Source organism: Maylandia zebra, linkage group LG13 (genome assembly GCF_041146795.1).
Source record: "Maylandia zebra isolate NMK-2024a linkage group LG13, Mzebra_GT3a, whole genome shotgun sequence".
NCBI classification, from domain to species: domain Eukaryota; kingdom Metazoa; phylum Chordata; class Actinopteri; order Cichliformes; family Cichlidae; genus Maylandia; species Maylandia zebra.
This window is the reverse complement of record NC_135179.1, coordinates 15,708,616-15,725,544: the sequence shown is the minus strand read 5'-3', so window position 1 is coordinate 15,725,544 and position 16,929 is coordinate 15,708,616. Positions and strand designations below refer to the sequence as shown.

Here is a 16,929-nt window from a genome sequence, read left to right as displayed (position 1 = left end):
TCTCACTTAATGGAATTTGTGCGTGTTCCCATTCTTAAGGCCTCGGTGTACTAGAAAAAAAATAAACTGCAGAATATGTTGGTTGGCAAGGGTGATTCTTGAAGCATGGCAAAAACCGATTGTCACAGTTTCTTCCTTTTCTATCCCAGTGTCTTTTCTTTCTGTCCAGGAATTCTGCGTACATGGTGAGTTTAGGTAGTCTCTCCTTTAAGGCATTCATGTTATTGTTCTTGACATAACTCATGAAAAGTGACAGAAGTTGCTTGAGAGAAAAGTTAAAACTTTAAAAATACTTCCAGCATACCATTGCTGTGTGAAGTGGGCATGATTGTTTGATTGCCTGTTTGAGAAATATGCATAAATTGCTGGATGCTTCCACTGTCACAGTGGAGGTTTGAAATAACTCCGGAGACTTGAGACTGCTCTCTCTTTGATAGCCATGCCCTAGCTGGAATATCATTAGGCTCGTTTATGGTTCTGTTTACTGACATTCATGTTTTGTATAATGATGGGTAGTGTTCTAACAATAAATAAGGTTTAGTAGATGGTTTGCTGCTCTTTTTTTTTGTCATACTGTGTCTCTCACATACTAATGACCATAATTAAAAGTAATCAACACTTGTATACCCACAAAGAAGAGAGCTTCTCTAACAAGTACGCTGTAAGCAGGCACCCCGTTTTGAATGAGTGCACTCACTCGTCATACTTCTCTTGTTATAATGATCAGGGCCCCGTGAGGCACAGCATCTTCCTTCTCATTAACGTGTTTTTATCAATTAGTGGACCAGTGACCCTCTTAGGGTCCAGTACCTTACATATGTATGCAAATGTTCAGGATCCACACATGCATGCATACAATATAATAACCCAGACTAAGACAATATTTACTTTCATGTTTTCTAAATAATAATGCACTCAAACCTAGACGGGCTTAGAAGCACTCCTCTTCTCATAATAGGTTTGTTTTGTTCATGCATCTTTATGAGTGTCCAGAGTGTGAGCCGGAGAGACTATATTTATGTTTTTATGTGCTGATGGAGGATGGCCACTTTCTGCAAAGAGCGGGAGGAGAGAGACACTCTGCAGACCTCTTTCCCCGTTCCCTCGAGTCCTCCCGCGATGTCTCACACTACAGCTTTTGTCCCTATAATTTTGATGTGCTGTGTTGTTTGTCCAATTCCCCTGGTGCATCCTTAGCGCCAATGCCACATGGCTTTACTTTTTTTTTTTTTTTTATCTCGCTAGGAGAAAAATGGTCCTTGACACTGCAATTTTTTTTTTACCTAAATTGCAGTCTTGATTTTTTTCCGCTCTTCATATTTATGCTGTACATTGCATTGGTGTAACTATGACAAATTAGGCAGATGAAATACTCTGTACATGTGTTTCTTTTTAAAGGGACAGAATGAATATTTCAGAAGCTTCACAAAAAGGCCACTTAACCAGCAAATTTAGTATTATGCGCAATTTTATGCCTCCTTGCCTCTCGCAGTGTTTCCTGTAACTCCAGGGACCCTCTTGCAGCTTGATTATTGGCTGCCCTTCAAATTATTATTCCCAATAATGTGCAAAATGCTTGCCTCTTAAGCTTCCACTGGCTTTTATTGATGGCATTTTTATGCACCAAGTTGTAGGAAGAATAAACCTCTCAACAAGGTAGACCCCATTTAAAAATAATGGTTTCGAAGTTAAGATTTCATCATCAATTTTTATTATTTAACAGAGCAATTTTCCACTCAGTGTGTGAGTGTTATTGCTTATTGGTTGGTAAACAGAATGCAAAATGGCTCAGTTGTTTTCCTGATCTGCTTATGGGGGCAGTGAGAGAGAAGTCATCAACATCCTTCAGACTCAGTTTTTCCCCATGCTGAATATTTGCTGCAATCAAAACAAAATTAACCTCCTCATTACTGGCCCAAAGTTGTCGGCTTTGCCAAAATAGCTTCTCGCGCTGTTTTGTTGGAAGGGGCTGAGACAGTAATAAGGGAACACGTTTCTCTTTTCAGCATGCAATTCAAATCCACTTCAAAAGGTTATTGCAGTGCAGCTTGAAATTACTACTAAATAAAGAGGGCTTTTCCAAAGAAGAAGGGGAATATACCCGCAGAAAACTATTTTCAGTCAGGCAAAAGGTGGGTGCATCAATTTTAAAGTAAAACAAAAGGGGTCAAAGACGCGTTCCTCAAATAAGGGAAAAACACACACCTGTTTGCCCACCTGACTTTATTTACAATCTGTGAGAGCTATCCAGAGGTGTCGATTACGGAGAAGGAACGAGAAAAAAACAACTTTGTTGACACTGTGTGATGGTTTCAGTGATAAATAACTTTCAAAATATTCTGGGAAATTATTTCAGGCCTTCTTTTGAAGTTGTAGACCGGCTGATGTCCATGAAAAATTATTATGACATGCCAGTTTTGAAGACAAATTGGACAACTCCAGTTCCAATAATCAAATGAGCTATGTTTACTTTATTTCGATGACATACATTTTCTAAGCTTGCATGTCCCGACTCTACTTTTGTAAGCGTGGTGCTAACCCGGGTCAGGGGAAGCATGAATAAAGTAGGTGCACTTAAGTATGCAAGCTGAGCCCTGCATAAACTAAGAAAGAAACTAAGAACTAACAAATAAAAGCTTAAACAGGATTTGAAATCCTTCTGGTGTCATTTATTGCAGCTAACACAGCCAAGGTGTTCATTGAGGTTCTGGATGAGAACGACCACCCTCCTGTCTTCTCCAGGAAGCTCTACATAGGCGGTGTGGCAGAAGACACTAAGATCTTCAGCTCAGTGCTCAAGATAGTGGTAAGAAAACAATTAACTGGGGTTTTTTTTGTTGTCGTTGTTGTTTTTTCTGCTTTTGTGTAAAAAGTAAAGACTCTGATCTTTTTTGTTACACTTACCCTTCAGCCATGGTGTGACAGTTTTTGCTCTGTGCAACACAGTTTGGTCTCCTCCCCTGTTGCTTGTAACATCTCTTTGTCAGTTTCACTCCCCCCACTGCTTGCCTTTCCACAGACAGCTGGGATCAGAGTAAGCTGAGCAGTGTAATCTCAGTGTGTTCTCAGATGCATGGCTGGACATCCCGCTGAATGTCAGCCTGTTGTACCAAGAAGATTTCACTTTTTCATTGTGTACAATACTCTTTACACTCTGCATTATGGGTATGATTGTGCATTTAGGATCGTGTTTGTCCACAGAGTTTTTAAAGAGCTACTTCATGCATTACCTGCAAAAATGTATCAACATTAGGAGTACTAGTAGTAATAGTTATAGTAGTAGTAGTAGTAATATTATATCTGTGATCTCATAAAAAAGGCATAAATGCCCTTAAATGACTTATGTCCTTTAAGACATAACCTATTTTTCAGTAGCCTGTATAATCCTGAATGTTATACAGTCTGTGCACTTGTACTTGTGGGTACAAGCAGAAAAGGTATGCACATCTAAAGACTTTTTTTTGCAGGTGCTGGACCAAAAGTGAGAAATCTTCATAGCGAGAAAAAGACAAGGTCTGCACTCTGCTGTGCTCCCAGGGTTTTATATTGATAATTGCCTTGCAGGAAGAGCTTTTTCGGGCTCTCCTTCTGATGTAAAAAAGGTACCAAACTAAAGCCCATAGAAGACTGAGGGAGTGAAAAGAAAAAAGGAAATCTTGCAAAATACACTATAATAGCTAGATGTAGGCAGGTAGTAAAGTACAAACTGAGACCTCAGGCAGGGATGGGAATTATTGCAGCTTTCAAATTTCAAAAACTGTGGATTTCCATAAAACACATGATCAGTACAGCTTTGTCTCCATCTTTTCTGCCTCTTGATTAACTTGTAATTGACACCAACATGCAAGTTTGTGAACTCTTTAGAATTCTCGACACTATGTAACATAAACATAAACATAAACATGACCTAAAACATTAGCACATCAATACACAAGCCCTTTAATAATATACTTGGAGAACTGAGTTGAAACAAACCTAAAATTAAACATTACACGTGGTTAATTATATCTTGTAAAAGGTCATCTAATATTCTATATCTGCTACTGTCAAAATCCCCTTGGACGCTAGTAACTGTAGCTGTGTTTCTGGTAGTTACTCCTCCAACCTGACATGGAGTTTTTACCCATTCCACCACATGGCCTAACATATTCTTTATTTTCCAGTGACAGTGAAGTCGTCCCAGCCAGTTTGCAGCCAAACAGGGCCACCCTGTTTCATAGCATGAAATGCTGGAATGCAGCATTTTCTTTTCTCCAAACACAACGCGTGTCATTTAAACCAAAAACTTCTATTTTGGTTTCATGCCTACACAAAACATTATTCTAACAGCCTTTTGGCTTTCTCCATATGATGTACAAACTGCAGACCGACAGGGAGCATTGTTTTTGCATTGTAGCCCTGCCATGCACACCTTTGTTGTTTAGGGTTCTCCTGATGGTGGGCTGACAAACATGAAAATTAGCCAATGTAAGAAAGACCCTGAGACCTTTTCCAACCTTGTGAACATTAGCAATTCTTTTCCTCCTCATGAATATCATCCATCTTATTATTCACTTGCTCAGATGTGTGGGTTTGTTACCTAAATAAAAGCAAGAGGGTGCCCACTGATACCTGGTTCTCATTCCATTGACTGAACACATGGTTCTGACTTCATCTTGAAAATAATTGGCAGTCTGAGAGGCTCACATACATTTTTCCTTAATATTTGATATTTCTCTTTATTGAAAAATGGCTTAGTGTTATATTTTAGTCCCATTTCTTAATTGGATTATCTTCATCTACTACTAAAACGAGAAAGGAATGGAAAAAGAAATATAGTTTAAATGTTTCTCAAACTTTCTTGGACCACAACAGATTCCCCCAGAGGCCCATGATTCTTTGGAATATTGCTGGTGTGAAACATTATTTCAGAAAGTTCATTGCCGCTTGCTCTCCCTCGGGATAATATTTAAAAGTAATAACAAATTTATGACACTACTGACCTTCTGCTGATAGACTCTTTCCAGAAACAGTAACATAATATAATACTAAAAAAAGAGTTACACCAACTAACTGGCAGACATTTTTATGTAAGTAGATGAATTTTCCAATATCAGACATGTTTGCTTTATTTGTGCAGTGTAATTTTAGGAGTATGTAAATGTTACAGAGTAGATAGTAGTAGTGGTAGTAATAGTATTTACTATTTAGGACTCAGAGGTTGCCAAAAAAAGTGACACTCACTCCCTCCTAGACTGAAAGCAAATGAGGGGGAAAGAAGAAAGAAATGCCTCAAGCTCTCAAGGCTACTTTATAAGTCCATATTTGGTAATATGACAGGTTTTTAATATTGACCTAGCTTTTAGGGTCCATATATTTTCCCTTTGCTGTCTCATGGCAGCTTGGAAACAAACATCTCTAAGTGACAGTTTTTCCCCGGTGTCCATAAAACCTTTAGCATGCATAAATGATGCTCAGATAAAGTATATTCGGCCAAATTTTGTCCAGCGAGGATATCTCACTCTGTTGATTTATGCAGTCCTTCCATTGGGACCTTGCACCCCCCCTTAGCTCCAACCCTCTCCTGTGCGAACCGCTGCAGAAAAAAAGAGATTGCTCCTATTTATCAGTGTCACTTTCCCAAGACAAGTACTGTGAAAATTGATGCCTGCCTGTAAGAAAGAAAGAAGAAAGTGTACTTTATTGGTCCCCGTGGGGAAAATCCCTCTCTGCATTTAACCCATTCACTCAGTGAAGCAGTGGGCAGCCATTGGCGCCCGGGGAGCAGTGTGTAGGGACGGTACCTTGCTCAGGGGTACCTCAGGATAGCTGTTCAGGGGAATCGAACCCCCGACCTTCCGATCATGGGGCCGCCACTCTACCTACTGAGCTATCCCTGCCCGGTAAGCTCAGTCGCCAATCAGAGCATATGCCTCAGAGGTTGATGGGTGAATTCTGTTGTTGCTTTTCGATAAAATGCTTTGACAAGATTCATATATTAAAATCTCTATGCATTGGATGATTGTGAGAATCATCAATTATCTTTTTGGTTTGGTTTTGATTTTAGAACAGTTACCCCTAAAATCACTCAAACAGGAAACAGTCATTACTAAAATGTAATGCACTTCAGAATTTTGACTTAAGGATCAATATGATGTATCAAAACTGATGTTAGGTATTGCTCATAGTGATGAATTACCACCTGCCTCTGCAGCTCCCCACTGCTTTATGGAGCTTTATAGTGCGTTCCAGGTCACTGTTTCGCTGTCTGGCTACAGATTTAGTGGTTTGATTCAATCTAACTACTCTCGCAGGATCATTTTGACCAAAGCAGGCAGCTGTTGAGCAAAAAACATCACTGTATACAGCACCAAATGGCAGACGGAGTGTTAGCCACAAGCTGGTAAACGTAGTGTAACCTATTGCTTAGCAGCTGAAGAGCCAGATATTTCCATCAGTGAGCATTTTTTTGTTTTGTTTTGTTTTTTGTTTTATTTTTTCAAAAAGAAAGTTGCGACTGGGATTGGCCAGAAGCGCTGCACCAAATCAACAGTAATTTTTTATCTGTAGCTGCTGGATGTGTGAATAAGCAAGCCTTTTCTAATAAGCTTTACATGTCAGCTTACAGGTAATAATGTGATGTAAAAGCTCATAAATGTAGTTGCAGGTGTTTTACAGAAATCATTCAAAAACTGTTAAGAATACTCAGATTTGGCAGCAACCCTCGCCATCTCTTTAGCCTTTTACAGTGGATAACAATGGGTAAAGCTGTGGCAGCTTGAAACAAACCACATGAGGGGGAGATAACTTACAAGCCTCCAGCTGCACTTCTTTTCTCTCTTGTCAGCTACTTTAGAGAACACCTGCTTGGAATAAAATTATAAACAAATCCCCCAGTAGATCAACATAAATGAAGAGCTCCACTCTTATACCATTTGTTTCCTTTTCTCTTTTGGTGTGTTCACTGAATTATTAATAGACTCTACCAATAGCAGTAAAATGGCTATCTATGAATGCTGTCCAAACATATTTTAATAACTTACTGAACAAAGGGAATAAAAAGATCTGTTTGTGTTTTGATTTGTCACAGGGCTGCAGAATAGCTGAGGAATAACAGTAAAACGAATGCACCTCAGCCCGCTTTTTAGGTTAAATCGGCGCTTATAGAACTAAATTATTGGAGGGTGTCCTATTCGCTCTGGTCTTGGTAGCATGCTGGTCATTGATTAAATGAACTACCTGCCTGTTTTATTTGAAAATGGGAAAATTATAAATTTGCTCCACTTGGATCTGACCCAATCTGTAGCTGAGAGAGTTGTGATTGATTCTGTGCGATTCACAGGTGACAAGTTTTCCCCTGGTTCCAGTACAGTGCTACACTTCTGATGTAGACGGCAAAAGATTTGAAAGAGAGAACAGATTTGAGAGTTATCACAGTTAATCGGAAACAGATTGCATGCAAGTGCCAACTTGATGCTTACGTGCAAGCTGATAGCGGGGTGACTCTGTGTTATTGCCATCTGTCCTTGTTTTAAGTCTGTTTGAAGATGGCAACTTGACTGCGAGTGGTCTCAGACCTGCTTCCTGTCTTTGAAGACATAGATTGCAAGTTGATCTCACATGGTCACAATAACTTTCCCTAGTGTGACTCTAGCCTAATACCACTTTCATACAGGTCTAGAGACCTAGATTGGCAGCCTCTCCCAACCTGCAATCCAACCAACAAGTAAACTTCAAATTTTCCTTCACTAGTTGGTTTCTGTCATGGAATGCACAATCACCATTTTTTTTTTTGAAAGACTTGATTAATATATTCTCTTTTTGATGACCTTAAACTTTTAATATTTCTGAGATTATTTGGTGTTTTGTATTACAGGCCACCGATAAGGACACTGGGAATTACAGTGCCATGGCATACCGCCTCATCATCCCACCCACCCCAGAGGGCCAGGACAGTTTTGTCATTGAGACCTACACTGGTATCGTCAAGTCGGCCATCATGTTTCGGAACATGCGCAGATCCTACTTCAAGTTCGAGGTTATTGCTACTGATGACTATGGAAAAGGTCTTAGCAACAGCGCTGAAGTGGTGGTAAGTATCCATATGATGCTTTCCATGTGATGCAGGGATGTAGAGATAAATATAGGATTCCCTGCTAATCTTTGACTTGCATGCCGCTGGCATGGCAGAGGCTTATTGGTTGTGGATTTTTTTGGCTTCCACAGCATCATATTTATGCAGCGAAGGCATCAACTGTCCACAATTCATTTATACAGGAAAGCCTAGGTGAATGGCTGTGCCAGTGCATTGAGTAGTCACAAGGAAGTGCAGCACTGCCTTTAGCAAACTGTTGTGGAATTTCTTTGTTTTGGTTTTTTTTTTTGGTTTTTTCTTTTCAGAATTATTGTAATCTTAGATGTTGGCTTTGTGAGCTCAAATGTTTAACAGTTTGAGAAAGATCCATGTAGGCTGTGGGCAGGATTTCAATAAAAAAAAAACTACTTTTGTCTGTGTATCATATGTAGAATATTAAACTACAACAAGCAAAAAAACTGTAAAAATCAGGACGAATTGGCTTATTACCATATTTACCATATCTCAGGCTTGTTAATTGAACACTTTAGAATTTATTTGTTGAATCTGTTTAAAAACCACAGTGTAAAAAGTTGCAGTTTGTCTTCCACAGTGGGTTATGTGCCAAACTGAAAATGCATGAGATTTGCAGGTTCATTAGAGGAAGTATGATCTCTATTTTTAGGAGCAAGACCCATAAGAGCTACACAGATTTTAAACTAAAGTCCTGGGACTATATCAAAGTACAATACTGGAGTATGCCTTGAGTGTGTACTTTGTTTCATATCATGGTCCAAATTAGACATTTAAGTAGGATTTTAGCATAATAAGGTTTTCATTTATCTGCCTGTTCTGTTTCTCATCTCTTTTGCATCACTGTATGAATCTCGGCATTGTTAATTACTTCACTGCATTAGAGGGTCTTCATTAAGACTACTTAAAGAGGTTGTATCAGATTAATAAGCGAGTCACATCTGTCATGCAGTATTTGAAGAAAGGGAAATCTTTCTAACGAAAAAAGCACGATTGCTGTGTTTTGCATGAGAACATTGATATTTTTTGAAAGGTGAAGAAAGATGACTGAACCATGAAAAGACTTGTGGGGGATTTAGAGCACTGACAAGTAGTGCTAAGAGCATATTAAGGAAAGTTGAGGTCAAATGAGTTATCAGTATTACAAGCGAGGGATCAAGTCCCACAAAACTCGAAAAAACTTGATACAGTATCGGACTGAGCCTAATGCCAAACCACCGAGGGAGGCACACAAAAGGAAGAAAAATCATTGCGTGGGCCTCCATCATCTCCTGACATCAGCCCAATTGAGAACCCATGAAGAATACATAAAAGAAATTCTGGTAAATATGTGTTGCTGTAAGAGGCTGTAATGTCATCCTCAAATAAAAAGATGCAGAAACATATTCAGTAAAAGAGTTTCTTTTGTGATATTAAAAAAAAAGTTTTATAGATAATTCTTTTCAGATGTGTTTTTTTTTCTGGTTTGATATCAGTGTGACCTGTTATTTGAGTTATTTGGAATATTATACTTCTGTGTTGTTAATGTCCATGTCAGTATATAAATGTGTATAACCTGAGACAGTTTCTAAAAAAAAGATCTTGCGTTAAGAAACAACCTCAGAAATGATGTTAATACGTGAGAGCGAGTTTGATTTGTTTCGTGCAAAGCTTCTCTTCATAATACCTTGTGGTTTATGATCTTACATGATGATCCCTGCCTTTTGTTTTGTTTTGCTTTGTTTTTATTTCTGTTGAGTATTAAATGTTTTGGTTCCAGTCTATTGAATTATTCACAGGATGTACAACACACCCCGATATGTGGCCTCTGCCACTAGCTGATGATCCAATTAAAGTCTTTCTTTTATCCATGAGTATTAGCTCTGCAAACATTATGCACTTCTCCCTGCGTGCGCATTCATCTAAATATATGTCTGTGTCTTTTTCTGAGTGCATGTCTGTTTCCCACTCATTTACGCATGCACCCGCTGTGTTTGGGCTCAGCTTTGCCCCCAGTTCAATGCTTATCTTTCCTGACTGTGGCCAAGCTTATTTTTTACTGCAGTGAAATATGTCTAGCTAACAAGCCTCTAACGAGACAGAAGGAGGGTGTGGGACATTGGCTGTATATGAGAGACCAGTGAGTGCTTAACTAAGGTGCTTGTTAATTTTCAAGGGGAAACCTAATTTCACAGGAGCCACATGGGAAATTTGGCTTCAGAGCACAGAGGCTGTTGCCTATGCACTTAACTCTGGCACTGGAATTAGGTGCTCTTAAGTTTGCTGCATGGCACAGATACAAGCTGGCGACTAGTGGGTCCACCTAAAGAAGCATTTCAATGATTTAACATACGGTAGGATGTGTCAATAACTGGCTTACACGGTGTATTTTTAAACTTTATCTTTCTTTTCTGTCTTTCCCGCTATCTCACACTTTCTCCCAGGTTTCTGTGGTCAACGCATTGGACATGCAGGTTGTTGTGTCCACTGTCCCACCCACTTTAGTGGAAGAGAAGAGGGAAGAGCTCATTAGGTAGGACACAGCTCACATTTCATTAAACATAAGTTAAAAAAAACAAATTTTAATGAAAAGAAGCGGTATGTATTACTAACACAGTTTTTTTTTTTTATGCAAGATCATGTGTAAGATGAAGTATTCCTTTCATCAAATGTCCTTTGCAATATTTTTTCTTTTAATCTCAGCTATGCAACCTATTATTTTCTCATCTGAAATTATTTTCTTTAAAAGATTTCCCAGCTAAAACTGGCACAGAAAAGAAAATTCAGCTTGAGTTTTGTCTATTGCGACATAAGGCTCAAGGCCGAACTTTAATTTCCATTAAAAATGTAAGGACTAGAGTGATGCATATGAGTCAGCTGGTTGAACAATTAATAAAAGCAAATATGCATTAGTAAAGATGGATATTTCATAAAAACCTGTGTAGGGTTTTTTTTGGGCAGCTTTTTTGTGTACAGTAAACATTGACTGATCAATTAAGATCATGGATGGGCCAATTAGACAGATGAGTCTGTCCTCTAGAGTCGGTTCTCCCAGTTTAGATTAATTAATGATAGAGATTCATGAAGCATCTTTTTACCGCTCTTAGGGCACAGTGTTTAGCTTAATTAGTCAATCTGAAAGGCAAATGGGTGTTAATAGCTGTTTTTTAAGAGCTTACTGTGTCTTTCTCACAGAAGTGACACAGCTCTTTAGGCTGAAAAACAGAGACATTAGTTGTGTTACGCTCTTTACAGTGATGCCATTTGAGATTTTGCACAGCGCTGATGATGATCCAGGGCCATTTTACCTGAGTGCTCAAACTGTTTATCCACCTTGGCAAAGGCAGACGGCAAGGCTTTCCTTTATTGGCTGTAATTTGAGGTGTGGATTTTTCCCTTCCTGAAAAGGATTATCAGAGCCTTACTTTGCCAGAGCCCAATGTGGAGAGACAAACTGCTGCCCAATGGGATAATCACTGCCAGATTGGAGTACTTAATCTTGGTGGCTGTCATATTGCTTTTGGGCATTAGAAATTGTTTGAACCTGGATTTTACCTTCTATAGTTCATCTTTCTCAGTTTTTTTCTTTAAGTGTATAAAATGTTTGTGTATGTATTTGCACATATAGTATTTATACAATGTAAAGTATAGGATACAAAGTTTCAACTGTGTGTATCTCAGTATTCTGGAGCGCCACGTCCAGGACCAGATTCCAGGTGCCAAGGTGATTGTAGAGGCTATCGGGCCACGTCGCCATGGTGATGGCTTTGAGTTAGAAGACTACTCTAAGTCGGACCTGATGGTATACGCCATTGACCCACTCACGAACAGGGCCATTTCACGTCAGGAGCTTTTCAAGTGAGTGGGTGAATTGTGTTACAAGAAGTTCAGTCCACCATTTGGTTTAAATTGATGTCCTAATGTCCCCGCTGTGCTGCATGTTTTCCCTGCTGCCTCTTTTTACCCTCTGTTCAAGCAGTGAGTCAGCAAATATGTCTTTTTCAGACTCCCTTTAGCTTCCTCCTCTACAGCATCTCCACTTCACTGCCTCTATTTTCTTTAAAAGACTTTGATTATGCTGCTGGTGCACTGCAACTGAAATATGTCATAGGAAAGTGGAAGATACAAGGGAGAAAAGAAGCAATGAGGTCATGGAGGGACAAAGTGAGACTGGAGCAGGGAATATTTCAATCAGTCCATCCACCCATCATTGCAGTACCTCAAAGACTGTTCTGAGGGCTGGGAGATATGCCAGCAATACATTTTTATTCCTTTTATTTCCGGACATAAAGCTGAAGAGAGTGCCCACAGTCTGCCAGAAAGTGTGCTTAAACACCAAAGAGGCGCACAGCACCACAGTAGAAATAAGTACAAGATACTCTGATACATCCTATCAGAGGAAAGAAGACCTTGGCCTTCTTTCCTGGCACCTCAGGAAAGTGTTTCACTCACTGTTTTGATGTTTCCCATCCCTTCTGTTGAACTGATCAGCAACAGATCTTAATAAACTTGACCAGCATATGAGAGCATGCCCATTCTGAGTTCCGGCTTCCACTCTTGATTAAATTGCATCCGTGTACTTTATGCTTAGCAGCCTGGAACTGTCCTCTGCAAAAACAGAGTTCAATAATTTGTAAGTTATTTAAACACAATATATAATTGAAAATAGTACTTTCATGCAATCCAGACTGCCCTAAATTCTGAAAGGGAAATTGTGGCTATGGACACCCAGACTATTGGGCAATAGAAATATATTAAGCAAGAATGGGAAAACTTAATTGGTTTGCTCTGGTCACAAATTCTTAAAAGGAGAATTGATGTAACACAGTGGCAAACACGATCCTGCACCGACTTTTAAAAGGCTGTCTATGGCATTAAATTTGAAATAATCATGCATTAAAAAAAGTAACAGTTTTAAACATTTAACATGATGTTTTGGCACTATATTTAATTTAAAAAGTGGTATTCATTGTTTGCAAAGTATGATTTTATATTTTGCAAAGCATTTCTGCATTTCTTTAAGCAGCGTGGTAGTAAATTAATCTACAAACACCTTTATGCCCTCCACTATCAGGAGGAGCACCACATCATTTCACGTAAGGTGGCACATCCAATAAAATCAGATTATTATTATTTTTTTTTTTTTACCTAAATTATTTGACATCTTCGTACTTCTAGCTTTTAAGACTTACAAGCTAATTTTAAAAGAGGTCTGCTACATCCTTGATTTAATAAGATCTACTTCCATAGATACAGATACTGTCAGAAAAAGTAATTTAGATTAGCGGAGATGGGCTTTTTATGCATGCAGCGCATGTCTGACAATGTTGTGGGGTAATTGTATGTCATATAGCCAGATCACAGGAGGAGAGGGAGAAATACAACATTGTAAGTGGATCAGTGCATTAAGTCGTATTCCACCTATTCCCACTTGTCACAGTCTAGAGTACAGATTGCCACATCACCTTACAGAAAAACAAAAGTGATGGTGGTTACATATGTATGTACGCTTGTCCTTTTGGAATGGTTTGTTTTGCATAGTAACATTGCATCCTCTCTAAATGAATTGCTTTGTATGCATGTATGTTTTTTTTGAAAATATTGACGCATATACTGCCATTGGTTTATGCAGAAAAACAAGTGTAAATTGACACTTGTAGAAAAGTGTAAGTATTATAATTGCTTTTCATTTGCACTTAATGCTAATTATTATGATCAGTATGATTCATGTCTTGTGTTCAGTATTTACTCTCTCTATTTACACATTCTTTAGAAAATAGGTTCCTTTAGCTGTAAACTACCTACAGTGAGTAATTAGAGCTGTCCTCTGTAAGCAGGAGACTGCTGTGGCAAAACATAATGTGTAAAAGAGTATAAACTTGTTACAAAGCCTGTTAAGAAGTAAAACAGCTGCAGATTTAGATGATTCATCATCATGCTTCATGTTGAGGAACTGTAATATATTGCCTTTTGACACATTTTTAATAATATTTAATAAAAAACATTTATTATGTTCTCTTGACATTGATTACAAAGTAAGTGTCTTTTTTGTATGTGGAATACAGATTTCTTGATGGGAACGTGCTGGAAATCAATAAGGAGTTTCAGCCATACCTGGGTGAAGGTGGCCGCATTCTTGAGATTCGCTCCCCAGATATTGTAGCCAGTGTGAAAAAGGCTGCCCAGGCTGTCGGCTACACAGAGGGTGCCCTCCTGGCCCTGGCGATCATCATTATCCTTTGCTGCATCCCTGCCATTCTCATCGTCATGGTCACCTACAAACAGTCAGTATTACTATAATAATCACTAGGCTTTAACTGGATGTCAGCGAATAAATTTTAATTTAGCAGGTCATCGTCTTAGGAGATATTGCATGTCACTCTGGGTTTTATTGAAAGGTTTGCTCTGCACAGACGAATCAGATAGTTATTGTAGGAATGTAGCTTAATGTTAATATCGTGTTTCCTGTGGCTTGTAAGAGCAAAGCCAGCGAAACCGCAAACAGCATCACTGAAAAGTGTATTTAAGATAAAATAAGAGCACTTCTTGCGTTAGTTTTAGCTTTTTGTGTGTGCGTCTCTCTATCTCTCTCTCACTTCCAACTCTCTTCCTCGGTATCTCTCGCTCTCATCAGACATGCTGACTGCGCACTCTGCTGGGCTAATCTCCCTGCTCATGCTGTGTGAAAGCAGATTAATTAACACTCATTTGTGACAAACATCTACAGCCAATTGTGACCGTCACAGTGCGTCTTCATGCTACTTAATCATCTCTGCCCGACACACACAACAGACGGTGCCCTCTCTCCCTTAGATGCGCGCAGTGCAATCCTCAAAAAAATATGACACTTTTTGCTTTGAAGCATCATTCAGACTGGTGTGATAATTGAACTCTCATTTGGCAAAAGCCAGGTTCTTATCTAAATGTTGGTATGCTGCAAGTGTACCGTAAACGGTAATATTTGAGAAATATTTATTCATGGCAGATGGGTAGAGCGGTTGTACTTATTCAAATGCACAGATCAGACACACAGCAGAAAACTATTGATGGTGACAGTAGACCTAACACACAAACTGTCGTAGCAGATGGTGCTTTGTTGGTGGCGACATTACTCTGGTAAAGTTAATTTTCTCAGTTGTGTTTGTCAACATAATTCATTGTTGTCTAAATTTGAATATATGATGAATATATTATTTAAGACATCAATTTGCACATTCACGTCGAGCACCTGAATGTAGTTGTGAATACGTAACGGCAATTTGAAGTATAAAAATGTTACTTATTTTGCGTTTAGATAAATACCTCAAAGCATCGAAATTGTGAGGTTGCACTCGTGCCAAATTATGTAATTATAGTTATGTAATTTCATGTCTTTTTTTGTCCCCCATCTCTCTCTCTTCTTGTTTCATCTCCTTTGCTCTGCATCAAAAACGCTGTGATCAGGTTCAAAGAGTAAGTAATTTCTCATGTTTTACAAGTGGCTGCTCATTGCTCGATGTGTGTGTCTGTGTGGTTGTGACACTACTTTCTTTCATCTTTATTATTAGTTATTTAAAGTCGAGTTGAATATTGTGAAAATGTGATGAACAGAATGCTTGCCAGCTAATGCCAACCTTTTGAGGTGTCTCTAGCATTAAGGGCACAGAGCAAGGCTGATTCATCTTCTAGGTCACATACTGAATGTGCATTTTTGGCTGAAAAGTTTCTCTTAATGTGGAAAATTTGATTAGATTCAAAAGAAAAATTATAGTTACACTTGTCACTCTGCTGGATACAGTTGAGTTGGCACATTCATCATGTCTTTTGCTACACATACAGTATACTGCATTTGCATAATTTTTAGTCTGTATTTCAAAAGAAATAAGCTTGAATAATCTAGAACATAGCTGAAAACCATGAAAATGCTTTTCAAATCTTACTTGCACAACTGCAGCAGCATTGACTGTTTCCTTGCAAGCCAAAAGAAGCTGATTGTTATATTATTACTCTGCAATTGACAAAACAAATCAGCCTAAAATGCAGTGTGAGACAAGGGCTATTTGTTTTGATACATTTTAATAAAATTGTTTGACTAACATTAGTGAATAAATTAAATAAAAAAGAATACCACAGCTAATTGCTGCAAAATGGTTTTGGAGGGTTTTTTTTATATAGTTTAAAAGCTTGATGTTGCTAAAACTGAATTTTGCATCTAGAATATCTCTTCGTGTTCCTCTTTCTGGGGTGAGAATGACTTCTCAAAACACATGGGTAATTCATAGTAGAGACTTGATGCATAAGTCATGTGTCTGGTTTATTCTTAACCACATTAACACTTTGTGCAGGCGACAAGCAGAGTGTGCCAAAACTGCCAGGATTCAGATGGCTTTACCACCGGGAGGGAAAGCAGCTCCGGCAGCTGCTCCCACTGCTAACCTCTATGAAGAGTTGGGCGACAGCAGCATGTGAGTCAAGCTTGTCCTCTAAGTATTTTCCCATCCCACGCATTTCTTCTAGTCCCCATGATCAGATGCTGCTGCATCTGGCCTCGCAGGTTTCTCCCTGTGAGTGTTTTATTCAAGCTCAGAAAAAAATATTACCCCTCTATCAATCCTCTTTTCTGAAATGGCCACTGGCTGCTCTGGATGTTGACCTCAGGAGTCTCCACACTGCTTGAGACACATTAATAGTTGCATCAAAGGATCTCTCTGCTTGTTGTCTCTGTAACTATGATCCACTTTTGATGTCTGCAAACTGCACCGTATGGTGCAGCACAGCAGGTGACTAGATTTTAGCATATCTATGTGTTTCTAGTTGAGTGCCTATGCATTTTAGCAAGAACCTCTCTTAAGGTAAGAGTGTGTTTAGGTTAATAAAAAAGCACA

The 16,929-nt window shown here is 38.8% G+C and overlaps 1 protein-coding gene across 1 annotated transcript in view; it reads left to right on the top strand.

Annotated features, from left to right (window-relative positions):
* Positions 1-16,929, top strand: part of LOC101467287 (protocadherin-15) — a 228,953-nt gene that overhangs the window by 197,229 nt on the left and 14,795 nt on the right. The window contains exons 29-34 of the mRNA XM_076891629.1: positions 2,679-2,806; positions 7,856-8,071; positions 10,510-10,598; positions 11,747-11,923; positions 14,131-14,349; positions 16,390-16,509. Of these exons, the coding sequence (XP_076747744.1) occupies positions 2,679-2,806; positions 7,856-8,071; positions 10,510-10,598; positions 11,747-11,923; positions 14,131-14,349; positions 16,390-16,509 (949 nt within the window). The remainder of the gene's footprint in view (positions 1-2,678; positions 2,807-7,855; positions 8,072-10,509; positions 10,599-11,746; positions 11,924-14,130; positions 14,350-16,389; positions 16,510-16,929) is intronic.